Genomic DNA, 25,688 nt, shown 5'->3' on the forward strand with positions numbered 1-25,688 from the left:
TCTGCATGGCACAGATGCAGCAAGGTGCAGGGAACATTTCTGAACGATTTTGGTTCATATTGAGTTAGAGAAGCAAAGGTGAGATGGCTTGGATATTAGTAGAGGAGAGACAGTGGATATATTGGACAAAGGATTTTGAATTTGGAGCTGCCAGGCAGGAGGAAAAGAGGAAGACTAGAGAGATTCATTAATGTAGTGAAGAAGGATGCAGAGGGTTGGAGTGACAGAGGAGGATGCTAGAGGTAGGTGAAGAGAAAGAAAGCAGCTGAAAGAAACAGAAGACTTATTCTAGAAATAAATCGGTGAAATTATTTGTAGGTCAGCTTCCAACCAGTAGGGTTTGTTGTGCTTTAATGCCAATTTAATCATTTAAAAATAGCTTTAAATGCGAGGCATCTTATTTTGAAAAACAGCTGACCGGAAGATTACCGCTTTAAATGTCAGACACTACTTCCGGTGTCGCCACCTCCTTTGTCTCCGGCCCAAAATTTCGACACCAGTGGTTCTTTTTTTTCTCCCGTTTAGTTTTGAGGATATATTTATATATATCCCTATTTTTTTGACATTGAATGACATTCGATTCTGAACTATTTATGCCTAAAAGTAAAGCGCCAAAAATGGATGACCTGGACTACAGTAAGTAGCTATTCGCACAGGGTATCTATCGCTAGCCAACTGTGGCTAACAGTCTAGCTTTAGTTTATTAGCGCAGGTGAGAACTCAAGAACTCATATAGCATTTAAATGGAAATAAAATACTACGGAAAAAGGTTGAGAATATTTTGTAGAGGTATGGGTGTACATGTTTACAATATTACAGTTTAAACTAGCTTAGGAAATGTATTATCTTTGCATGAGGCCATTTAAATTGGTCGTTTCGGTGAGTGATAAAAGCTAACTTTTTAGCTAACCACGGTGGATTGATTTATAAAACCCTAACTAGCTTTTAGGCTACACAAAGGCTCTAAATAATGATGTACTTCGTTGAAAACACCAACTTCTTTAGGTAGTTAGTGTAGTGGATGCTGTTGTGTGGATCACGGCTTTGATCCAGGCTGTGGGCGTGGTGGTGGTGCACAGCAGCTGCTTGCTTTGCAGAGTAAACACTGCTGCTTTGACCTCTAGGTCAACGTTTTCTGCAGTAAACCCTGCTCAGATAAATGCTGTTGTCCTAATAATATTATTTTTAATGGAGGTTACAGAGGTATTGATTTAGTCCGAGGCTGTAGATTGTGGTACTGCGTTTATGTTTATGTCATATCGCAGGTGATTAAATTGATGTTTTCACTTTAATATAATGTCTAGCACAGTGATAAAATACAGTTAAGAAAACCTCAGACATTATCCCTCTAAAAGTCATACATTTAAGTGACTTCATCTCTAAAATATGCATATATGCAACATACATGTACGTATGTTTAATAGCACTATCTGTTTCATTAGCACTGACTTTAATTTGAATATCTACAGTGTTGTGAAAAAGTCACAAGAACCCCTTAATTTTTTTAAAGCCACTTAACCCTGATACATAAATCTTTCAAGCATAAAAGTCATCTAACATAAGGCATGAACTAGTGTTACCTACACATAACATAACAAATTACTAAGAACATAGCCAATTTTAATTTAGCAAAAACACATTATTATTTAATTTCTTTAGTTCAATTAGTTGATCCATCTACTGTTCACTCAAGCCCGGTCTGAGTGGAAGGATGGCTGTCAAGAAGCCATTCATAAGCAAGGGAAATGGACAGAAAAGGCTGAGGCATAAGAATAGGTATTCTTCCAGTATAGGAAGAATATTTATAGCATACATATATACAAGAACTGGACTAAAAATAAATGACAACATGTCTTATGGAGTAATGAATCCAAATTACAAATTTTTGATTTAAATCATTAATATGTACAGAGGTAGTCAGGAGAAAGGCACAACAGTGAGTGTCTACAGCTGTACATCTGTAAAACCAGATGGAGGCTTTGTTATGGTTTGTCGCTGCATTTCAGCAGGTAGTGTTGGGGATCTTGTCAAAACTGATGAAATTGTGATTGTGGAAAAGTATCAGATTTTGATCCATCGTACAATAATATCTGGAAAATTACCAGTACCATCTGGCAACAGCTTGATTGTTCGACATTACAATGATCCCGAACACGCTGTCAGTGTAATAAGAGCATACCTGGATAGAAAACAAAACATAGCAGGACACTCAGTCATGGATTGGCCTCTCAAGAGTCCCAACCTCCTCATTAATGAAGCGGAGAATGTAACAAAAGGCGGCCAACATCCAAGAAGAGCTGTGAGTGTCCTTCAAGAAGGCTGGAGAATTACTCCCGAAGACCACTTAAAGAAATGAAAAGAAAGCTGCCTAACAGTTCAGGCTGGTTTGAAGAATAAAGGTGGTTGTAACAAATAACCACTTTCAAGCCCGTGAGAATTGTACAAACTCCCTTTGACGTGCATACTTTATTTCAATTTATGTTTTTACATGTTTCAGTAAATCTATTTCTCAATCTACTGACAAAATGAAGGGTGACTCAAGGCTTTTTACACAGTACTTTATGTCTGAACTGGGTGCAAAAAGACTGCTTATCGGAAGGTTATCATGTTCAGTTTTATGTGAAACTGTTTTATCACTATCATGTCTTAACTTTATTTTCATTTTGGTGCCTGTAATTTGTTGTGCTGTTAAGTTGTAATCATTTTATGGAGGTTTATAAAATATTTAACACTGCCTATGAAAACAGCTTCAGCAAACACTGAAGATTATTGGCTTCATAACATTTAAATTTATTGCAGGAATGTTGTTATTTAGTTGGCCCTTATTGAAATGAGTTAGTTGTATAAACAGACTTATAGTTTAACGTAACCGTGGCATTCGGAAACTAGACCTGCATTATTAGTAAGTCACTTTTTGTCCATGTTTTTGTCCAGCCATTGAAAGATTATGGTTTTGGCAAATGGTTTTAAACCTTGAAGACAACAACTGGGCACTCGTGCTCACTATTGAGGTTTTCGGCTGTCACCAGGATTGGAAATTTAATATTTATACAAATATCTATATATGATATTTTTTAAATGTCAGACATGCAGGACATCAAAATGCACAGACTTCGATTATGTCAAACAACACGGACTTATTGCCACGAGTATAAGCGAGCCAGTCATATTTCCTGGGAAGTTGTGCCTCAGTGGGAAATCTACACTGTAATCTATGGCGTAACCGTGAACCCCTCTGAACGCTGCATTATAGCCCAACTTGCACCTCCCTAGAAATGTATCTACGTGTCGGGTCAGCGCAGCCTGGAGTGCTCGCTATTGGCCTGGTTTGCGCTGTGGATTTGTCATGTGCATTTCCACATACTTTTTTGCGGCAGTTATTGATTTAATCAGTGAGAGAATAACCATCATCGCCTCAATATATGAAGAGTAATAATGGCATCAATATAAGGACTCACAAATGTCAGCAAATTTCTTTCTTAATGGGCAAGAGAAGAGGTGAGATAAAATAGAGGGGTAGATATGATTGCCTCTGGGGGAAAAAACTGACCACAACAATAAGCAGAGACCCAAAAAACTCCCAGCATTTTAATTGTTTCTATCGGCTTGCACTGCATGTAAAACACTGGAACATGATCACATGGTAATTAATGCATAGGTACCACAGACAAGGATGCTGGCAATAATATCAACCGCTTACATAGGTCACTTTGTCGGCTTTGCAAAGATTCCCCGCAGAAGTCTAAGTCAGGCCGTATGTGCTAATGTAGTTTAAGTCCGTATATTATCCAGGTGTTAATATTTAACACATTTTATATGCAGTGGAAATATATTATACTTCTTCATAATGCAGAAGTCAAGTCTTGATTCCTGGTCTAGCTTTAGAGGTTTGATTCTGGCCACATCCTGAATTTTTAAAGTGAGTATTAAAGCGAGATGGTCATTCAGTGTGATGCTTACTTCTTGTGGATTTATACAGTTTTTATTTCACTCAAATAAAAAATGGCACTTCTCGCATAGGGTTTTGCTTTTTTTTAAGTAGCCATTTTTAAAAACTGCAGAGAAACGTACTTCAGCTAAAAATAAATCTTTTTGTTTAAAAAATGGCCACAATAACAGGAAAATGCATGAACTTCTAAGTTTGTCTAAATTATAGGCAGTGCAGTGGTGCTTATGTTTGTAGTTGCCCCTAATGGAAAACCCTGTTTGTATATCACAGTGTATTGCTATGAACCGAGTATAGATAGGAGTACTACTGAAAATAATTTAAAGTGACCACACCAAATGTACAAAAGTACATTCACTTTTTAGTGGCAGCCAAAATCTCAGATGAGTCAGCTCATCACCCTGAAAATTGTGTAATTACATAGGTTGATGCTCCAATTAATATCCAAGACTATTTTTTTTTATTTTTCTCTTTAATTAACCAAGCTTTTAACTAATCAGTGCTTTACCAGGGACAGGCTTGGAGCAGTTTCTCTGTCATAGTTGTAAGAAGCATTTAGAGATTTAATTCTAATTTAATCTGCTTTATTTTAGGAGTCAGTCAACGGAGTAGTGTTAATGCTGTCGTACATCATATTTATGCCACTGTTGGAGACAGCGTTTGATTGGGATTGTTCGGGCACAGTTACCACCTTCTATATATGGAGCAGTAGCTGACTCATTCTTCTTCTTTTCCCTTACAGTCCCAGTAGACCTGAGCCCAGAGGAGCGTTCTGAGCTGGAGGACATCCGTAGGAGGAAGGGCGTCCTGCTGCAGGAGATCCAGAGGCTCAGAGAGGAGTTACGAGAGGCAATTTTAGAGGTAGAGGGACTGGAGACAAGCACAGAGGGCAGGTAATAAGAAAACCCACATCAGTTACTCTAAAAAACAAAACAAAGAGGAAGTGATATAAAATAATAATATAATAATATAATAATAATAGAAAATGCTTTTGGAGTAACAAATCACTTCTGTTGTATATATGCTTAAATGAGAAATTTCATTTTCTGTGATTCATACTGTTAAAACCGTGGAAGCTTATATTAAACATGGCCTAAATTTCTGACTATGAACAAAGCAGTTCCACTCACCTGCTGTCAAACCAGATGGTGGAGGAGCTAAAAGGTTGCACCATGTCCCAGTTTAACCCCTAACTCCAACCTTAAACTGAATATGTGTCTTTTGTCCTGTCTCCCTCCTCTCACCCACAACTGGTTGTAGCTGATGGCTGCTCCTTTCTAGTCCTGGTTCTGCCAGAGGAGTTTTCCTGTTAAAAGGGAGTTTTCCTTCCCCCTGTTGACAAGTGCTTGCTCACAAGGGTTGTTGTGACTGATGAGGTTTTCTCATTATAGAGTTTTTACCTTACCTTAAGTTAGCCTTAAACAGCTTAAGGATAATGTTGTTTTGGTTTGGACTCTATAAATGAAAATGATTTTACCTTATTTATGCTGTTGGGATATGTGATTATTGCCCTTTGAAAACGATTCTACCAATTCTTGGCAAATAAAGAACAAAAAAGGCATTTTTACTTACACATGAAAAAGATGTTAGTCTTTTTATAAAACAAAATATCTCAGATTCACGGGGTTAAGATAATTATGCATTGTTTTGAACTGTGACTCCTGCAAAGCTACTCGTGTAGAATCTAAGAATAAAAACAGGGAGCTGAAAATGTGTATGTGTCCACTCTGCCTGGAGTAATATTCTTTAATAGTAATTCTGTTTTAGTGAATAAATGGAGTAATTGTTTGCCTTTTAATTTTCTACACATAGCTTTTCTAGGTGAATGTCAAGATTTTGCATTGATGTAAACCTCATGTTCCTGGTGTTTTGAAGAAGAATGTTGGTGTTTATAAGTTGACAGTCTTGGTACTTGGTGATAGCTTTCATGGAGGTTTGTCAGGATTCATTTTTATCAGAACCTTTGATTTGATCACAGAAGTTAATTATTGCCAACACATTTATCTTCTCTGCAGTAAAACTCTACAGAAAAGTAGGCATGTGGCAATGGGAAGGAAGAAATTCAACATGGATCCTAAAAAGGTAATACCTCAAATATTCAAACGGGTGCTGAATGTGTCTCCTCTAGATTCCTTGGATTGTGACTGACTCGTTCTTCTCTCTGCAGGGCATTGCATTTCTGGTGGAGAATGAGCTGCTCAGACACACTCCAGAGGACATTGCTCAGTTCTTATACAAAGGAGAGGGCCTCAACAAGACGGCTATAGGAGATTACCTCGGAGAAAGGTGCAAGGCGTTGACATTTCTTCTGTCCCTTATCTCTTGTTTTTTTAATCAGCCATGTATAACTGACCTCTATGATTTGCAGAGATGACTTCAACATCAAAGTCTTGCAGGCTTTCGTTGACCTCCATGAGTTTACTGATCTCAACCTCGTCCAGGCCCTCAGGTAATCTCTGTCTACTGTGGATTTTTTTGTGTGTTGTGGAAAAAATAGCTTCAATTGTATCAGGCATCCTCTGGTGAGCAGCCTAGTCAACAGTGGAAAATCCCACTCTCGCTCTTACCTGAGGATGCAGATGGAAAAAGGTTATGAAACAGAGCGGCAGCGACTGTTTAGCAAAGGTTGTTTTTTTTTTCCCTCTGATTTGACCTAAACCTTGACCTGTTTTCTGCAGACAGTTCCTGTGGAGTTTCCGTTTGCCTGGTGAAGCTCAGAAGATCGACAGAATGATGGAAGCCTTTGCTCAGAGATACTGCCACTGCAACCCCGGTGTCTTCCAGAGCACTGGTAAAATAAACACACAGTCGCACTGCAGTTCAAGTAGAATAGGTGATACTGAAAGCTTGTCTTAAATCAATTGTTCAGTTACGGTGTGAGTGAACAATTGTTGTTTTTGAGTTCTTTGAATTCCTGTCAGTGCAGTCGAAACGGAAAGTAGTGGCCTTCCAGAATATGTGCACTCATGCAAACAGTTTCTGTCTTACGAGAAATGACCTGATATGCCAGCCCACAGTCTTCACTGCTCATTCAGGCCACTTCACGCCTGACAGTAGCGCTGAAGAGTTAGCAAAACATTTAAACCCAAATTAGCTGACGAGTTCAAACCTAAATACGCTATATGTATTTTTTGCAGTTACAAAGTGTTTTACATAAAATAATATAAGACTAGGGATGGGTATCGTTTAGGTTTTATCCGATACTGGTGCCAAACCGGTACTTTTGAAACAGTGCCGGTGCTTAAACGGTGCTCAAACCGGTGCTTAAAGAATGGAGAACACAAAATTGGTCCAAAAACCTCTCATGTTCAGCTGTTTTTTTTGTAAAAAGATAACAATGTTAGCCTTTTCTGCAGCTATGGGGCATATATGGTATCACTCTTGGCTGGAAGCAGTGCTTAAACAATGGAAAAAACACAAACTTTGTCCAAAAACCTCTCATGTTTAACTGTTTTCCACTTTTTCTTTGGTCATTTTAGCCTTTTTGGCCAGGGTGAAGGGAGTATCTGCCATCAAACAAGAAGACAGCCGCATGTAGCTATGATGATGTTTGCTAGTTCACCTTACATGCATTAATGTAATAACGTGGTTAGCCTACTCAACGTAAATTACACACGAACAACATTAAGCTACTCACGCAGAGAAGAACGGCTGCTGCTGCATCATCATCTCATCATTTCTGCTACACTGGCAGGGCTAGGGGCCAGGACTCTCCTCTTCGGGTTTTTGGGGGATGTTGCTAACTCCGGGTCCGATAACAGGCACCACACCCGCAGTAGATGTGCTCGGTGTGAGGTCTCGCAGCAAGCTATCAAATACGGCGCATTTCTCGGCTTTTAAAAAAACGCTATGCGTCGCCAGGTGTTTCATCGGATTTGAGGTGTTACCTCCTTTGACAGTATCACAGTATCAGCTTAAAGCACTTGTTGCAGGCTGCTGAGTTTGCATCTTTTGCTGTGAAGTACAGCCAGACTTTTGACCGCTTCGCCTTGGGCATTTTTAATCTGTAGCTCTGCTCTAAAAGAACGTACGTACCTGGACCCGCCTACTATCCTCGGAAACGTAAAATGATTGGCTAGAAAGTGTATCACAGCTCAGGAAAAAAAAGCACCGAAATGTGTGCTGCTTTTCGGTCTGGTTACTACCGTTTATGTCAGAACCGGTGCCATCATGGCACTGGATACCGGTACCCATCCCTATATAAGACAATAAAAATACAGAAAAATGTAACTTATGAAAAACTGAATAATACGTAAAACATGCCAAACTATTTACCGATGGAAACCCTTGGAGCAACCCTTTATGCTTTTTCCTGAAATGAGTGCTTTCTGTCATATTTCTGCCCTGCTTAAAGAACAGTGACTCGGTTTGCATCAGAAGTAAATGAGGCTGGTCGCCACCTATGCAATCACCCTTGGAAAAACCCAGGAACTATTTAAAATGTTGTCAAACCTCATCTTTACTGATATACACCGAGGTGTCAAATCTTGGTATTAAGGGGCTAATAGTTAAGAGCAATGGAGTAAGAAAAAACCTACTCTGTAGATACCTTGAATGTAAACATATGTCTCTCCTGTTCACAGACACATGTTACGTGCTTTCTTTTGCCATAATTATGCTGAACACGAGCCTCCACAATCCTAACGTGAGAGACAAACCTGGAGTGGACCGCTTCATCTCGATGAACCGAGGGATCAATGAGGGGGGAGACCTACCAGAGGAGCTGCTCAGAGTACGATCAACCCAGCACTGCTTTTCTTTGTAGATGCAGACAGATGTTTATTCTCTGTTCTTATGTTTCTCTTATTTGTTTCTTCAGAATCTCTACGAAAGCATTAAGAACGAGCCCTTCAAGATCCCGGAAGATGACGGCAATGACCTGACACACACCTTCTTCAACCCTGACAGAGAGGGCTGGCTTCTTAAGCTTGGTACGGTGTTTATGCTGTGATGGGGAGCACTGCTCTTTATCACTGTCTCTGTGTGTGCTTTTAAAATGTCAGGAGAAGGGTCATTATAGTTAACCAAAAACTAAAACTAGATGTAAATAAAATAAAAAATAAAACTGAGAAGAAGAAAAATGAAAACTATTTTGTGAACTTGCAAAAAAGACTAAATTAAATGAAAATATAGAGGGCAGCACGGTGGCACGGTGGTTAGCACTGTTGCCACACAGCAAGAAGGTCCTGAGTTCAATTCCACCATCAGGCCGGGGTCTTTCTGTGTGGAGTTTGCATGTTCTCCCCGTGTTTGCGTGGGTTCCTTCTGGGTACTCCGGCTTCCTCCCACCGTCCAAAGACATGCAGTTTGTGGGGATAGGTTAATTGGATAATCCAAATTGCCACTAGGTGTGAATCTGTGAGTGAATGTGAGTATGAATGGTTGTCTGTCCTTGTGTGTTAGCCCTGCGATAGACTGGCGACCTGTCCAGGGTGTACCCCGCCTCTCGCCCTATGACAGCTGGGATAGGCTCCAGCACCCCCCGCGACCCTGAAAAGGATAAGCGGTAGCGAATGGATGGATGGATGGATAGAGGAAATATCCTGAGTTATAGTATTTGCTAATTTTCCTGATGAGACTTTGATGGGCATGTTTATTAGATGTCTACAAGACTGTAAGTTAACTGCTTTTAAAAAGTTCTATTTTATTGTACTACCTGTACTTATGTTCCTAAATCTTACCTCTGGCATACAATATCCATCCTATAATACTTAAAAAGACTAAAACTAACACTGAAACTAATAAAGACTAAACTGGAAACTCAACAGAATTAAAAACAAAAACTAAACAAAATGAAATGAAATGAAATGAAAACTAATTACAAAAGAATAAACTACAGTGACTCTGGTCAGGAGTGTTATTAATACTGTACGCTACTGTACTCTCTGCTAAGGCTTTGTGCTGTGATAAACTTTTCTCTTTGCCTCCAATAATCAGTTCAGTGTTGTGGCATAAAAAAAATTGCCATAGCATGATGGTGAAGAAGAAGACTCACTTTCTTGTGTTATGGCAGCCTTAAAATCTGATTGTTTTCTTTTGCATGGCGGGGCTTGTCATCTGTGTGTCACTAATATGATCTCCTTTTCTTCCTCCTCCTCTGTCTCTGTTTTGTCTTCTGTCTTCCTCCAAATCCTCCCTTTCCTTTTTTTCCCCTCTCCTTCTTCACTGCGATTTCCATCCTCTACTGCCGCTGCTTGTTTTCTCAGGAGGTATGTACTGACAGTTATTCAAAAAGTTGTAGACGTCGATTAGCCACGTAGATTTCTGTAGATTGTAGAAGTAATACACACAGAGCTAGTTTTCCTCTCTTGCCATTCATCATCATCATCAATGTTTTTGTGTTTCAGGGGGAAGGGTGAAAACCTGGAAACGTCGATGGTTCATTCTCACAGATAACTGCCTTTATTACTTTGAATATACCACAGTAAGTCTCTCTGTCTTCATTCAGCGTCTCAGTGGAGGTAAACTCTGCAAACACGTCTGGGTTTCCGGTGTTTATTATAGTCTGGGTAGTATTGACCGGTCATGCTGGAACCATAGATAATATAAAAGATGGATCTATCCTCCATGACATCACTCAGTGGTTTTTAAATTCTGATTCAGTCTCCAGCTGGACTTTTTTGACCTTACCATCTTGGTCTGTTTGGATATAACTGTTCAATGGCTAACGAGCGATTACCCAGCAATCCTCAGAAAAATCCTCCTGCCTTTGGGTGTTTTCACCTTTACTGTTTAGTCCATTAAAATCGTTCACTGCTTTACTGTGTCTGAACCAAAGCAGCTGCACCCTTTAGAGGAGGTAATCTTTGTCCAGTTCTAAACAAGCTCATGATTTGTGCTCGATCTGATCCAACTGTGAGGTGTATGCAAGCTTGAGCTAAACACATTCCTCTAGCCAGGTATGCTTTGCATTCTGGGCATTACAGACGTGCAGAGTAAATGAAACTGTGACAACTAGAACTCAACACCTACCACTTGTGTTTACTTTTGTTGCTCCTACTCCAGTTACATTTGGTTTGTAGTGACAGGTTTTGATTTGTTTTCTGTTTAAGGCTACGTCCACATCGTTTTCTCTCCATTTTGGCCTCCCGTCCACACTGAGACGGCGTTTTTGCTGATGGAAAACACGACATTTTGAAAACACTGTCGAAAACGCATACGTTTCAAAACGGTGCTTTCGCGTTGCAGTGTGGACAGCGAAAACGGAGACTTTCTAAAATGATGATACATGTTAGTCATATGATGCAGTCATGTGACCAATTAAACAGAGATAGCGGAGGGCATTCTACAGCAATTGTTTTGTTTGCTCTCAATTTTGACAGCCCTATTAAAGATTAATATCAGTCTGTACATGCTCCAGATAGCTTTTCTTCAAATTCTTTAACTCTCACTCGCTTTTGCAACTTTGTACTTTTGTGTTACTCGCAGCAACAACTCCACCTCATTGTTAGTCCGTTTAAAAAGCTCTGTGCTTTTCTTCGAATGTTTCAAAGAGCCGGAAGGTAAATAAGCGGCTAACAGAAATAAGGCAGGTCGAATCTTCTTGCGTTTCACGCATGTGCAGTACTGGAACATAAGCGTTTTCAGCCGTTTCAATGTGGACGCGCAACTCTGTGAAAACCACTGAAAACGCTAGCATGGACGCAGAGCGTTTTCAGACAAAAACACAGTTTTCAAATCTATCCGAGCTAGCGTGGACGTAGCCTGAGATGAAAGCAAACCCCTGGTAGATTAAAGTCAGAGGTTACAAATCAGCTGATCCAGTTGAGAGTAAACAAACTAAAAGTGTGAAAACATCCTTAGAATGAACAAAATTTACAAAATGGACTTGAGGTTTTATTCATTATGACCCTAAATAAGTGACTAAGCCCATAAAGTCACTTGGAAGGTTTTTGGTGAAGTCACAGAGCAATGAAGTTCTTTCCTAAGGTTTCTCATCATATGTCATGCACACATTGCTCATGTGCTGTCTCTGATATTAGACGTGACAGTGGCTGGCAGTGATTCCCGGAGGTTGCTGGGTTTCGCTGGGTGAAATCCGTTGCGTTACTTGAACTCTTGCAATCATTTTTCCAGTGACTGCAACTGGACTCGACTTCCAACAACCGATCGGAAAACAGTCAATTTTTTTCCTCACGACCGGTGAGGGCCATGGATCCTTTTCTAGGCCTGTGTGATTGTTTAAAATAAAATGAGATGTAGATGTAACCGGTTGTCTTGACTTGGATTTCCATTCGCTACCCCAGAAACTCAAATAATAATAATCACTGTGAGAAGCTAACTTCTCAGACTAATGGCTTTGAGATTGCAGTGAATGTGACACACTTGTTTTAGTGAGGCAAAAAGGATTTTGTGATCAGTTGATTTTTGAAAACTGCAAAACTTAAAATGTATTTGTGAGTGAAGGAAGAGCGTGTTGCTTTGCTTGAAGCTTGCTGAGCCACAAAGTTAAAAAGTAGTACAGAAATAAAGATGTACGAAGGCTACTCTAAGAAAAAAAAGACACATGAGTCAATTTAAAGGTTTTTTTGTCATATTGATTCAAATCATCATAAAACACAAAATAATACCCACAAATATTTATTAACTCGTGTTTTTTTTATTTACAGGATAAAGAGCCACGAGGTATCATTCCCTTGGAAAACCTTAGCATTCGAGAAGTAGAAGACCCAAGGAAACCTGTAAGTGGCTGTTTTTGCTAAACAGTGTGATGAACGGTATTTTGCTTGAAACTTTCAAAACATTTTTATCTCCTTTTTTTTTTTTCTAACAGAACTGTTTTGAGCTGTACATCCCCAACAACCGTGGTCAGCTAATTAAGGCGTGTAAGACGGAGGCTGATGGGCGAGTAGTGGAAGGAAACCACATGGTGTACCGCATCTCTGCTCCCACACCTGAGGAGAAGGACGAGTGGATCCACAGCATCAAGTATGTAAATGAAAAATGTCAAAGAAAACACGGTTAGTGATGGAACAGCAGGAAATTCTGACCAGAAACTTCATATTCTCCTGTTTGGGAGAATTTATTTCCTTTTTAGTACTTTCTGTTGGGTTAAAGTATTTTTCATCTCCTCAGATCTGCCGTTAGTGTGGATCCCTTCTACGAGATGCTTGCTGCCAGGAAGAAACGTATATCACTTAAGAAGAAAGAGGAGCAGCCATAGATCACGCCCTTCGCTCTCTCCCTGTCTTCCTCAGCTCCTTCATCCCTGCTCCTTACAACTCGTTCATAAGTTTTGATAACCCCTCCTTCCTTATCCCTAATAGCCGTCTCTTCCTTTTCTGAGGACTCTTCCTTGCTGCCCTATCTGCCAGACTTTTGAAAAGCCACATTCAGAGTGAGAAACTCACCCTGTGTGGCTGCCTCTTATCTTGGTTCTTACACTACTGCTGTTACACACTACAGGCGTGTGTTAGACCATATTCACACCAGTGCTGATCATCTCTAAAACAACTTTTTTGGCCTTTAAGCCACACTCATTATACTTGGTAATGAGGGACCTGGAAAAGCTAAGATTAGCTAAGTCTGCACCTCACAGGAACTAAAAGGTTTCTTTATGCTGCTGGTTGTCTGCGTTACTAAACATCTGCGAACATTTGGGACGTTTGATGTTTTCAGTGGAACTACTCACACAAAGTCTTGGAATCCGGCACTTTTCTCATGTGAATTTGAGCTTTAGGGTTTAAATTCAGTAAGTAACAATAATGACTCACTGCTTTGTGACTGGCTTGAACTTTCAGACAGTAAGGCCGGATTTAGACTTCTGCAGGGAATCTAGGTAGAGCCTACGGGATAACCCACGTAAGCAGCTGACGTTGTTAGCGGCATTTACGCTTCCGTAACATGTGGCTGTGTCCCAGTGTTTTATATGCTGCTGGGTCCCCACTCTTTGCTGCCATCAGTCTTTTTGTTTTTATTAGGGGTAAACCTATTTGTCCTTGTAGCTTTTCCACTTCAATGTACATTCCCTCATGCCCATGTCGATAGTTTCAGTAATTTCTTATTACTGCATCGACCCAATGTGTAGTTACATTTGTAGGGAGGTCCACGTCAGGTTACGCTGTAGGGTTACACATGGGTTTGCAGTAAGGGCGTAGCTACAGCGCAGATTTCCCACTGAAGCATAAATCCCCAGTATCAGCACCAGTATCATTAAGCAAAGATCTTTTTGGGGGAGGGGGGTATAATAATGCTCGCGCGACTTGATTTAGGCCTTCTCTCTCTGCTGATCTTGTCCATTTTTGTGAGTCTTGCAGTTGCATTTTATCACATAGACCCCCTACAAATAGCAGCGAGTTGTTCAGCATAAACACTCTAGGCTGACTTGAGCCCCTGCCTATGCCTGTTGGAAATTTTTCTTTTTTGGCACATGTAGTGGATTTTTGGAAGGTGATATGAAGAGCAGGTGTGGATCCAAAACCAATGAAACAAACATCTGTCAGAGATTCGTCTGCATTAGTGTGAATGTGGTCTTTTTCAGGTTAGAAGTCCTCTGAACCTAAACGAGACATTGCCTTTCTTGATTGTGCATACCCTACACCAGGGGTGGGCAACGCCAGGCCGCGAGGGCCGGTGTCCCTGCAGGTTTTAGATGTGTCCTTGAACCAACACAGCTGATTTAAATGGCTAAATTAGCTCCTCAACATGTCCTGAAGTTCTCCAGAGGCCTGGTAACGAACTAATCATGTGATTCAGGTGTGTTGACCCATAGTGAGATCTAAAACCTGCAGGACACCGGCCCTCGAGGCCTGGAATTGCCCACCCCTGCCCTAGACAAAATGTGAATTCATGACACAAACACTAATACGTCTAACGTTGAGTTAGTGGAGTGAGGATGGAAACGAGTGATTTCAGATGACTAACTTGTTCTCATTGCTTCCTGTAGTACTTGTAACAGTTTTACATTACTACTCGACCACATTTGGGTACTGTAGACACGTCATTACTGTACATTAGCACAATATTTATATTTCCAGGTTACTGTTGATCATGAAGTACGGTCGAGTTGAGACGAACATAAGCAGACAGCTGCGCGGTTAAGCTCACTTAGACAATATATAAATGTTCTTTAGCATGTTTCTCTAACATGTTTGAGCAATAGCAGAGTAGAAAATCATAGTACCAGTTTGGAGGCTTGTTAACAAATCCTTTATACCACTGACACTGAGCAGTTAGCATCATGTTCTCGCGGATGTAACGTTATAGCATGCCACACATCATTTTCAACACTACAAGACGAACATGTCTGACGTCAAACTGTTAGAGTCGGGTCTGTCCGCTATAGTGAGTTTTAAGGAATCACAAAGGCAGCTCATTACAATGTACACTTTTTGTAAATAGATGTTAGCATATTTGTTTACTATGCGCATAGAAATGATTTAATTTATTCTTTTGTTTTGTTTTTTTGTATGAGCTACTGTTTTACTGCATGTCGATAAACTGAGGCGTCGGTCGTAGGTCTGATGCGTCACTGATCATGCTAGTGCACTGGTTTGAGAAGTGTTAGTGTTTCCTGTTGACTTGGAGAAGATTTAAAATGGAAGATTGTTAATGCAAAAGTTTCTGACCCCATTCAGTTGTACCTTCTTTTGAGAGAATGAAGTTTTGTAGTCTGATTTAACTGTAACCACACACTACATTATTTTATTTATTGCTGAGTAAATCAGACCCAGTAAAGCACAAGCAGAGATTCGGTCTTAGGCTTCGGTTGTTACACGATCGAGTCCAGATGAAGTGTGAAGGAGCCGTTTACAAACCGAAGCTACCGAAGACTACAGCGATTTAAAATGAAGAGAAACGAGACGAGAAACACTTCGAAATATCACATAGAAACATTTATATATAAAGAATAAGACTTAGATTTGTTTCCCGTCGTCGATCTTAATCTAGTAGTTTAAAGAATTGGCGCTTTAGATGGCAGAGAATATGTTTGTTAACTGCACTTTATCGATGTTAGCATTTTGGAAAACAGTACTCTAAAGCAGGGGTGTCAAACTCCAGTCCTCCAGATGTTTTGAAACTTTTACATGTATCCCTGTTGCAAAACATCTGGAAAAAAATTAGTAGGTCATTAGCAAGATTATAACTTGACTGCATGCTGAGGTGGCAACCCCTAACCCTTCCTCAAGTAAATTAAAATAAATGTTAAGTGTTTGGGAAAAATGTACTTCTAGAAGTACTTTTATTGTACCATGTTCATTCACTCATGAGCTGCTGTAACATGAATCAAAAGGCTGAACTGCCACCTTAGCATGCAGTCAACTTCTATAGTCTTGCTAATGACCTACTAATTTTATTCAGATATGTTGCAGCAGGGATGCATGCAAACGTTTCAGGACACCGGCCCTCGAGGACTGGAGTTTGACACCCCTGCTCTAAAGGAGTGTCTGCACAGGAAGCAATTCAGAGATTATAGAAAGTGAACGACATTCAGCGATTTCAAGGGTGTTTAAAAACAAACAAACAACAAAAATAAAATAAAAACAGGTGAAGCAAAGCAGATGGATCCAGAGGAAAAACCTTTCTTTCCTGAACTGAACTGAAGCTGCCAGTGAGAGCGCAGGATACCGGTGATTGACATAGAGGGTTACTTAGGATTGGGGCCACATTTCCAGTGATGTGAATGCTGTGCCGGTCTGCTGTGGAGAGAGGGCTGATTGTAAAGTGAAGGTGTCTCAGGATACGCTGGGGGGTTATCTCTTTACGCTAGCTGAGGAACGCCTCGGTGTTCTCCTCGATCAGCTGAAGGTGGTGACTGGGGAGAGGGAGGGATGTTTGGGTGTCTCTGCTACAACGTCTGAAACTTGGACCTGAGATAAATGATGGATTGATCGGTGGTTGGGTTACTCAGGCAACCAAATCCCAGATGTTCACTGGTCGGCTTCAAAGAGGTGCGACAAGCATATCGTTCCCTGTTTTTACTGCGAGGTTGAATGTTAGTCACCGCTATCCTGCAGCGTTGAAAGACTCATCTGGGATCCGCCCGCTTTGCATCATCAGCGTGTTTGCTTATTTTTTATTTTTCCCTGGCCATAGTCGGGTGAAGTCGTTGAATGTCACTAACTTTCTGTGGTTTATGATTGCCACGTCGCTGCGAATCGCTTCCTGCGTAGACGCAGCTTAATAGGCTGAAGTGTGTCAATACATCACCTCATCAGTTCCAGCTGTAGCAGCAGATGTTGATCATGTTGCTTTAAGCTGAACGGGGTCTTCCCTTTTATGATTCACCCTCCAGGGTGTCACTTTATCTTTCATGTTTGTGCTTCTTGTTCATCACAGAGACTCTCTGTAGGCCTTCACTTTCTGGGTATTCTTGAAATGCAAAGTTGCCAAAAAATAATATTTTCATTCATATTGCAAGAATGAACACTAAAGTGAACTGAATGAAGCTGGACCACTGTTTCTGATTCCTTTCACCCCGGAGCCGCCACCTTCAAAAAATGTGTTTATTTTGTATTTATTTATTTTTGTTTACTGTGAGGTGAAGATGGATAGATCATCTGTAAATGTAGCAAAAAGGAAAACCGTGATACATTGGTGCCAGTAAACTACTGTGTAACAATAAAAGGTAAATGGAGATGAGCGGTTGTTGTGCTTTTTGTTTTTCTGAGATATTGATTGAGATTTAAATTTGTTTTAAAAGATATCTGCGCTAAATTTCATTTGAATTTTATTCATTTTTCTCTGATTTAACCTGGAAAAAGGACTACGGAACAATTTAATCTGAAATGATGACACACAACAAAGTAGCAAAACAAAAACATACATTTATACAAATATAAAATCATCACTGTTATTGTAAGTCAAACAGCGATAACGTGAGGTCTGCCAGACTTAGTGTTTCACATATCTTGGAAAAATGACAGTGATGGAGCGTGAACACTGATCAGGGCTATGCAAACTGCTGAGTACCATTTGTAGTCATTAACAAATGAAAAATGAGACACTTAAACTGTCACACTTTTATTTAAACACTTTTTCAATGACAAACACAATGGGAAAATTCTAACATTGCTAAAAAAAACCAAATTACTGTACAAAGATAAATATACAATCAAGGCCAGATTCACAAATTCACAGTGCAGCCGACATCAAAAGTTACAAACTAATTCAGTGAGGAATGGGATTTGCAATGAGAAGATATAAAAGTTTGGGTGAAACGGTATAATCAGCATTTTCAAAGAAGCCCTTTTATGGTACAAAACTGAGGCAAGAGTCCATGTATTAACTGTAAAACACTTCCTGTCTCACAGGATCTTCAGCATTTCTCTCAAAATCCAACATGGACCTATCTATGATACACAGATTCGTAAAATTAGAAAAGATCAACACAAAGTTTAACCTGAAGTCTACATTTCTTTGGTGAAGTAGCTGTATGTTTCATGGAAACCTTTAAAAAGAGAATCCAGAGCAGGAAAAAAAATTCTATGACTTTCATTCAAACTAACAACTTACAATTTGTCACCACAGCAGACCCCGTGTAAGGCCTGCAAAGATTAGCACACACCAACTTTATTTTGTCTTATTAACAATATGGCAATATGTCACATACAGCACTTGTCCGTTTAAATAAAATACTAACTCGTGGGTACAACAAATAATGGCCTACAGCCACAGAGTCCCTACACGTTACCTGTGAATAAAGATTTATCACCATGTTTCCTTTCATTGTTCATTTATTTATAGAAAATTCACTGATTGAGTTCAAAGGGAAGGCATTGGCTCTGAGTGGTTATCTTAATCCTCCTTCAGTCCCCGTAGCTTCTCTTCATAAATGTTCTCAGACCATCAGGGTAACGACCTTCAGTGACAGGGGTCAAAGGGGTATCTGGCGACGCCTCCGTGAAGCTCCACCTCCGTGTCGGACCAGGCGATGATGTCACCTCTGAGGTGGCTGCCACATGAGGCCAGGCTGTAGATGTCGCTGGCGCTCAGGACGTGTGACCACATGTGCAGGTCCGACATCTCGCCCACAAATGACTGAGTGGCATCAAAGCGCCCTCCGAGAGTGTCCTGAAGAGGAGACGCACGACAACGATCAATACCTGATTATTATCATCTTCATCGATCAGAGACACGTGATGAACATCTGATGTTTCTCACTAACATATAGAAGATTATGTGAAATCTCCTGTGTATAATATAACAGAGTCACTGATGAGGTCAGATGTTTTTATGAAGGTAAGTCTGCAGTATATTGGAGCCTCAACATGAGCACACATACAGGCATTTAATACTGGGAAGAGTCCTAAATGGCTTGGATATTAACTCTGGACATAATATTTGCCTCTATCTCTGGAGTAAAGCTCGCGTTGACTTTACCTGCTCCTGTCCCAGGATGAAGACCCCTCCAGCTTTAATGGGGTGCCAAGCTGAGAGATTCGCCCCAGACCCCCGCTTCACCCCGTCCTGGTAGGCCTCCCACTGTCCGTCCCGTGTGGTCCAAGTCACACACACATGGTGCCACTTCCCATCACTCAGAGACAGGGGCAGAGTGGCTGCCTGTGGAGGGGATGTAGAAAATGAATGTAAACATGTTCTAAGGATATATGATTTCAATTCAGAAACACTTTGTTAACAGATAGTAACAATTACTTTTAACTTCCTCCACACCAGGGTAAAAAAAAAAAAAGAGCATGTCACTGCCCCCTTGTGGTTAGGTTTGGTCATAAGCGTGTTGTGTCAACAGGAGAGTTCAGCAGACTGGGTGTGCCATTTTTAATTTTCATTAACATTTTAAATTCAGTTAAAAAAGTTTTCAATCTCCTCTGGTTTGTTTGTTTGTTTGTTTTTCTCTAATGCTCAGTGCATGCAGAGCCACTGCTGAAGACCGAAGAACAAAATCTAGGCCTGAAAAATGAAGCCAGCAGTGAAGTGCCAAAAACTGCAGTTCTTCTGGTGGCCACTAGAGGCTGTCTTCAAAAGCAAGTCGAACTAAAAACGATGTTCACAGCCTAAAACTATCTTTTTATTGTGTGTGTGAGCCAGCTGTGCAGTGGGTGATTGTATAAAACTCCTGGAGTTTTAGAGCTATGTATATATAGGTTCTTTGATTGACAGATTTGCAAACCAGGCAGCTTTAGCAGGTTCCTGCTTCGTGTTTGCTAAATGGGGTCACTGAACTGAAAAATACTGTTGACTTCTGTGTGGTACAATATGTCCAGCTTGTTTGTTTCTTGTTTTTTCAGTAAAACTCTGGTATTTCATTATCCCCGGATCCCCCAGTCTACATGTCGAGTTACCTCCAATGCATCCGTCCCAGTGTGAGTGAATGTTAGGTGAAGTGCTTAGGCTTAGAAAAAAGTACCAATGGCTGAATAGGGCTTGTATTAAGAAATTACTCAAATTAAGTAAAAAAAACACTACACGAGTACCTTATATGTATAAAGACGTATAAATCAAGCATTAGTAGTTAATAAAAGTACATTTTTACAAATAACTTGACTTTGATCACCAAAGTTAATCTGATGTATTTGGGTGACTTGTTCAGGTTTGATTGACAATGACTAAAAAACCCAGCAAAGATATCAGATCAGGCAGATTTTGATTCAAATGTTGATAAACTAACAATATTTCAGTTATGAATGCTTTCAATTCATTTTGATTAGTCTTTTTAAATATTACATTTGAAATATTTTAATTTTTAAGTATGTATTAAGTATATTATTTTAAATTTTAGATTTTCATTATTTATAATATAATTCATTTATTACATTTCATAATATTTTAGATTAACTGCTTTGATTTTTGGCATAGACTTTCACTATCCTAATAGCGGCCTTGTTTATTGTATTGTTCAAGTTGAAGTTCTCTTAAACTGACAACGATCCAGACACAGAGGGGAGCTCGTGGTTCTTCTCGCTCACCTTATCATCGATCAGCAGCTCTATGGGATTGTTCCCCCACTCGATGAGCACCAGCTCGTTGGCCTGTCCGGGCGCAGAGTAAGAAAAAGGTGTCCCCAGTCCGGGTCCCACTCCTGCCTTTATCCAAAGACACAAAGTCAGAGCGAAGATCTCCTGCAGCAGCGTCCTCTTCACCCGCCCGTACATGTAGTTGGTCCTCATAGGGAAGCTGATCTGGAACGCATCAGGACTTTTTGATTTCTTCCTGCTGGAACCTGCTTAAAGAAACATAACAACATTCACCCGCTGACCAAACAATCAGACCTGAGCGTGGTTTAAAAAGCAGTTTTGCTGAACAGCGTACCGGAGAGGTGCAGCTGATTGAGCATCGTTTCCAGCTTATTTGAGTGGAAACCGGTCCGCGGGCCTGGTGCTCTGTATCCCGTGTGTGGAAGGTAACTGTGATTGTCTGCTTCGTTGTCGTGGTGATCACCACCGTCATCATCATCATGGTCCCCGTCTGCATCATGATGGTCATCATTATGGCCGTCATCATGGTGTTCCGTGTGGCCGCCATCGCTGTCAACGTGACCGTTTCGATGTCCATCGTCATGGCGGTCGTCTTTGTGGTCACCGGGGTTTCCGTCATCGTGGTGGTCATCGGCGTGATGCTCTCTGTCGTCTCCGTGGCTGCTGTCATCATCGTGGTGGTCCGGGCCACCGTGGCCGTCAGTGTGATGGTGCAGTTGCTGCTCTAGTGCGTCGATCTTCCTCTGCAGCAACTCCTTCAGAGAGCTGGAGTATGTGATGGATGTGTTCCTCTTCTGCAGAGAGAGGTGGAAACACGCAGGTGAAGCGCATTATTAAGGCACAATGTAACACCTCTGCTTTTTGTGTCTCGCTCAATCTTTATAAAAGACTGGTGTCTATTTATTTATTTCTTCTGCAGATATTTGTGTAATGTCAAACAAAGCAGCCAGTTGTGCTGCTGATCGGTCCCCCTCACATTCATTGTGCTACTCTGTGTCTGTTTCCCTTCCTCTCAGGTAATCTGGGCTTTAGTTGTGGTGCGTGCCCTGATCATGAGTCTGTCAAGAGAGATCACGATAATTACTGCCAATCTTAGACCCCCTCGCAAATGCGCCACAGCTCCTGACACCTGTCTGTGATCACAACAGATGGAAAACACAGCACATAAGGGCAGGTACCCAAACAGACTTCAAAACACTCAAATATCCTCGAGGTCTTTAAATGTGCCCGGTCAATCCACTGCCTCGCTGACGTCCACCCCTGAGCTTGTTGCTGGTCCTTGGAGCCCACTGAAGGACATTAGAGTGACTCTCTTGAGTGTGAGTGGCTTTATGCGATTAAGTTGCTCCTTTATCTAAAGTACTTAGTGGGTGTACCGCTTTAAGGCTTCCAGTGATGCAACCAATGTCCAAACAAAGGAAAATCACATGTGGGAACGTCACAAGCTTCCCTCTACCTCATCAGCTGAGTTATATCTACTTAAACGGCTTAGATACAGCCTTTCTTCCTTTCAACAGTTTAAAAAAGTTTTAAAAGTTCTGTCTCCCTCATGCTCACCTGCAGGTTGTCCAGCCTCTCCTTCAGCGCCTGTAGCATCCTCTCCATCTGCTCTGGCGACGATGCGACGTCCCCTGGTGTCACATGTTTATCCTTCCCGTGGTTGTTGCCACTGTGCCCTCCGTCAAATCGTTGCCCTCCCACCGAGGGGTAGTGTGGCGAGTCTGGTATGAGGTTGCTGTTTCCATGGTGACCCTGCTGGTTGCTATAGTGCCCATTGTCAGCATATGAGTGATGGCTGGCCGCCCCAGCGTGATGCAAGTGTGAAGAGTCGTGGGGTGAAGCATCCCGTCCGAAGCCTTCGCACAGAGTGAGCTTGGCCGTGAGCTCCCGAATCGTCTCTCTTTGGTCCAGGATGATCTCCTTCTGCTGGACAAGGCTCTCCCTAAGGTGGAGGATGGTGGCTTTGGCCTCTTCGCTCGCGCCCCACCAGCCAGCAGGAGGTGCACTTTGATGGCCTGGTCCGCTGGGCCCCGCTGCACCTACGCTCGGACCTGATGTAGGGAAGCAGGAAGGGTCTGCGTCCACGGGAACAGGGGTGCACACAAAGCGTGGGTGGGCTCCAAAGTCATAGTCAGACCCTGAGCTGGCACATGCCGGCCAGAGGAGGAATGAAAGTAAAGAAAAGACAAAGGGAGCAAGGAACAGCTGCACAGATGGCGAGTTCCTCATCATCTCCATTCAGAGTTTGTGCAGACAAAGAAGCTTGGCTTTGCTTCAAAATGTGTGATGCCACCTGAAGTAAAGGTTGTGCTGACTTCTTTGCTGATGTGAAGGATGCATCAGGGAGCAAAACAACAAATCTCCATCCCCAAAATATCAACTCAGCTGTGAGGAACTCAGTCGCATGTGAGTGTGAGTTTGTTTTCTTGTGGATTGTGGTCTCTCTTCTCCTCACTGAAGAATAGAAGAAACCTGCAAAACAAAACAAAGGATTTTAGTTAACGCTCTTTTAATAGAATCCATTGATTCTTTTATTGTAAAATGAAGCTAAAAGGTCCAGAAGAATCCTTATATATTAGTAATTGAGTTTTAGGATATTGTCAGATTTAGATAAAAGTGTCTCTTTTTAGCTTTTTGTTCTTCTTGTGTCAGCTTCCTTTAACAAACAAAGGGACAGTGAGTTCACACAAAGGTTCTTCAGTTCTCACCAGGATGTGAAGGTTAAACACCTCAGCCTGACATTTGTGCCCCCACTTAGCTTTAGTGTGTCTGGGCAGCAACCTTCATGGCAGAGGCATGTGCCAAAACTACCAGAACCTGTCCAAACAAGGATTAGTTCAAGCCAGAGTTACAGCATGACCACGCTGAGGCCTGACCCCTCCCACCAGTGCTAATACGGATGTTTTTAGATGAATTTGGATGGAGCTACAGAGGACCAGCGGTGAAGCAGGAGCACATTTTTAATATTAACCTAAATCTATGTGGCTGCATTTTTTATTTTCCTTCATGATCTGTATCATAAAGGGAAGCTGACCTCTCTGTAGCTCTAACGTGTCCTTCATTATACGGGGTCGGCATTTTGAAATGGCACACACGTGACGTGACAGCTAAACCTCTATGACCACCTGTTGCTCGCAGTGACCAGCCTCTCCAATGACTGTGCGCTGATGGTTCTCTGTATTTTATCAATAATGAAACAAAGTGAGTGTGTGTCTCATGGAGTCTGAGGTGATTAAATCTTCATTTTTAAATGGTTTTAACGTGGGTGTTTTCCAGCCTATAACCTTTCCACCTGACATCTTCTGCCTCTGTTTTTCCTGCTGCGATTTACATGGCTTAGAGGAGGGACAGATGGTCGAAGCGCAGAACCGTGTCACACCCAATCGCCGCCGTTTAGAGGTTATTACCACCCACAGGTCCCTCAATTAACCTAATTGAAAACAGTTGTTGTGCTAACTTAACCCGAGATAAGTGAGCTTGCACACTGGGGTCGTGCACCAACCAGCAACATATGGTTAAGTTGGATATTTAAGTCGTGTGATTAATCTCCAAAACTGACAACTGCTGTTTGACCTGTGATTAAAGAACAGCTCATTCTGCAAAATGAGCCGGTCTCAGTTTATACACACGTTTTTTGTAGAAGCACATTAAATTATAATTATCCCAGTGCATTAAAAGATCAATGTCAGCATCGACATCGCTGCCGTTGAGCTCTTATTTAATTTGTTAAGAGGTTTTAACCCGATACATAGAGTGCACACTTTGGCCACAAAATATGCAAAATATCACCATTAAAAAGCAAGATTAAGCAATAATTATCCAAACAATTTATTAAGTGCCAGTTACAGAAAAATTTAATGTCAATTTTGATGCTTAAATTAACTATTATATGCTGAACAACTCGGATTGTTGCCAAAAACCTCAATAATTTTAATTATTCTGGTTCTTTGTTTGTGAATTATTCAGTTAAATGCACAAAAAAATAAAGGAAATCTGTTTGGTTCACTTAACAGCGTGACATCACTGTTGTTTCTGAACAATTATTCTTTTTTTTTCTCACAGCTCACGAAAAAGCATCTGAGACCTTCCCCAGCAGGTCCAACAATTGACTTATTACCCAGACAATACTGTGCAATACTCTAATAAACAAACATATTCATATTGCTTCTGACGGTTAAGTTTAGCGAAGCAGAGGTATAAGAAACTGAAAACAATAACAAACTAAAGTTGTGTACCCATCGTAGTGTTTTATCTTTTTAATCCAGATGATTCAAAGCCAGCACTCATTTTCATCTCTCTTGTATTAAATATAAATGCAGCTGCATCTATCACACTGCACTGAAATGCCTGACACATAAACAGCAAATATATATAATTCAAATATGTCCAATGGCACATACATGGCATTAGTTAAATGAACACAGGCGTTCTTACCTTAAAGCTTGTGCGTCCACGCTGTGAGTTAGTTAGTTCCTTCCTCACACACTGATCAGATTGAGGGGATTTACTCCAGAGTAGTGCTCAAGTCTTTCTATCCCTCCTTTATTGTCTCTACCTCCCTTTCTTCTCCTCCTCTCCTCCCCTTCTTCCTCTTTGTTGTATTTTTCTTGGAAGGACACGCCTCTTTTCCTGTCAGTCTTTTTGGCATCTTTCTTTCTCCGCATTTCTTATCTTTAACCTCTGACTGATGCACATGATGAGACCGTAAAAAAGAAAGAAAGAAAATCACTGATCTCACATACACATCATACAAAGAATTAAAAAACAAAACAAAAAAAATCCAACCAGTGTATAAATTCTACCCGCCGGTACACAAACATTGGCCTCACCTCCTCCAGCACACGTCACGCAGCTCACCTAGATCTCAG

The 25,688-nt window shown here is 41.0% G+C and overlaps 2 protein-coding genes across 2 annotated transcripts; one reads left to right on the top strand and one right to left on the bottom strand.

Moving 5' to 3' along the window:
* The first annotated feature begins 428 nt into the window (after positions 1–428).
* cyth2 (cytohesin 2) lies at positions 429–14,595 on the top strand. Its single transcript, XM_005946617.2, has 12 exons — positions 429–636; positions 4,689–4,839; positions 5,962–6,028; positions 6,114–6,232; positions 6,315–6,395; positions 6,625–6,737; positions 8,530–8,678; positions 8,766–8,877; positions 10,294–10,370; positions 12,556–12,627; positions 12,720–12,874; positions 13,022–14,595. Exons 1-12 carry the CDS (start codon positions 570–572, stop codon positions 13,107–13,109), a joined length of 1,251 nt encoding a protein of 416 aa, XP_005946679.1. The 5' UTR covers positions 429–569; the 3' UTR covers positions 13,110–14,595.
* A 3,297-nt stretch (positions 14,596–17,892) lies between these two features.
* Positions 17,893–25,383, bottom strand: LOC102290998 (neuronal pentraxin-1). Its single transcript, XM_042213929.1, has 6 exons — positions 25,255–25,383; positions 22,378–23,292; positions 21,155–21,614; positions 20,812–21,065; positions 19,268–19,447; positions 17,893–18,958 (listed from the first exon to the last, which is right to left on the bottom strand). Exons 2-6 carry the CDS (start codon positions 23,056–23,058, stop codon positions 18,749–18,751), a joined length of 1,785 nt encoding a protein of 594 aa, XP_042069863.1. The 5' UTR covers positions 23,059–23,292; positions 25,255–25,383; the 3' UTR covers positions 17,893–18,748.
* Positions 25,384–25,688: the final 305 nt, after the last annotated feature.

Source organism: Haplochromis burtoni, unplaced genomic scaffold (genome assembly GCF_018398535.1).
Source record: "Haplochromis burtoni strain Fernald_Lab_line unplaced genomic scaffold, NCSU_Asbu1 Contig_497, whole genome shotgun sequence".
NCBI lineage: Eukaryota > Metazoa > Chordata > Actinopteri > Cichliformes > Cichlidae > Haplochromis > Haplochromis burtoni.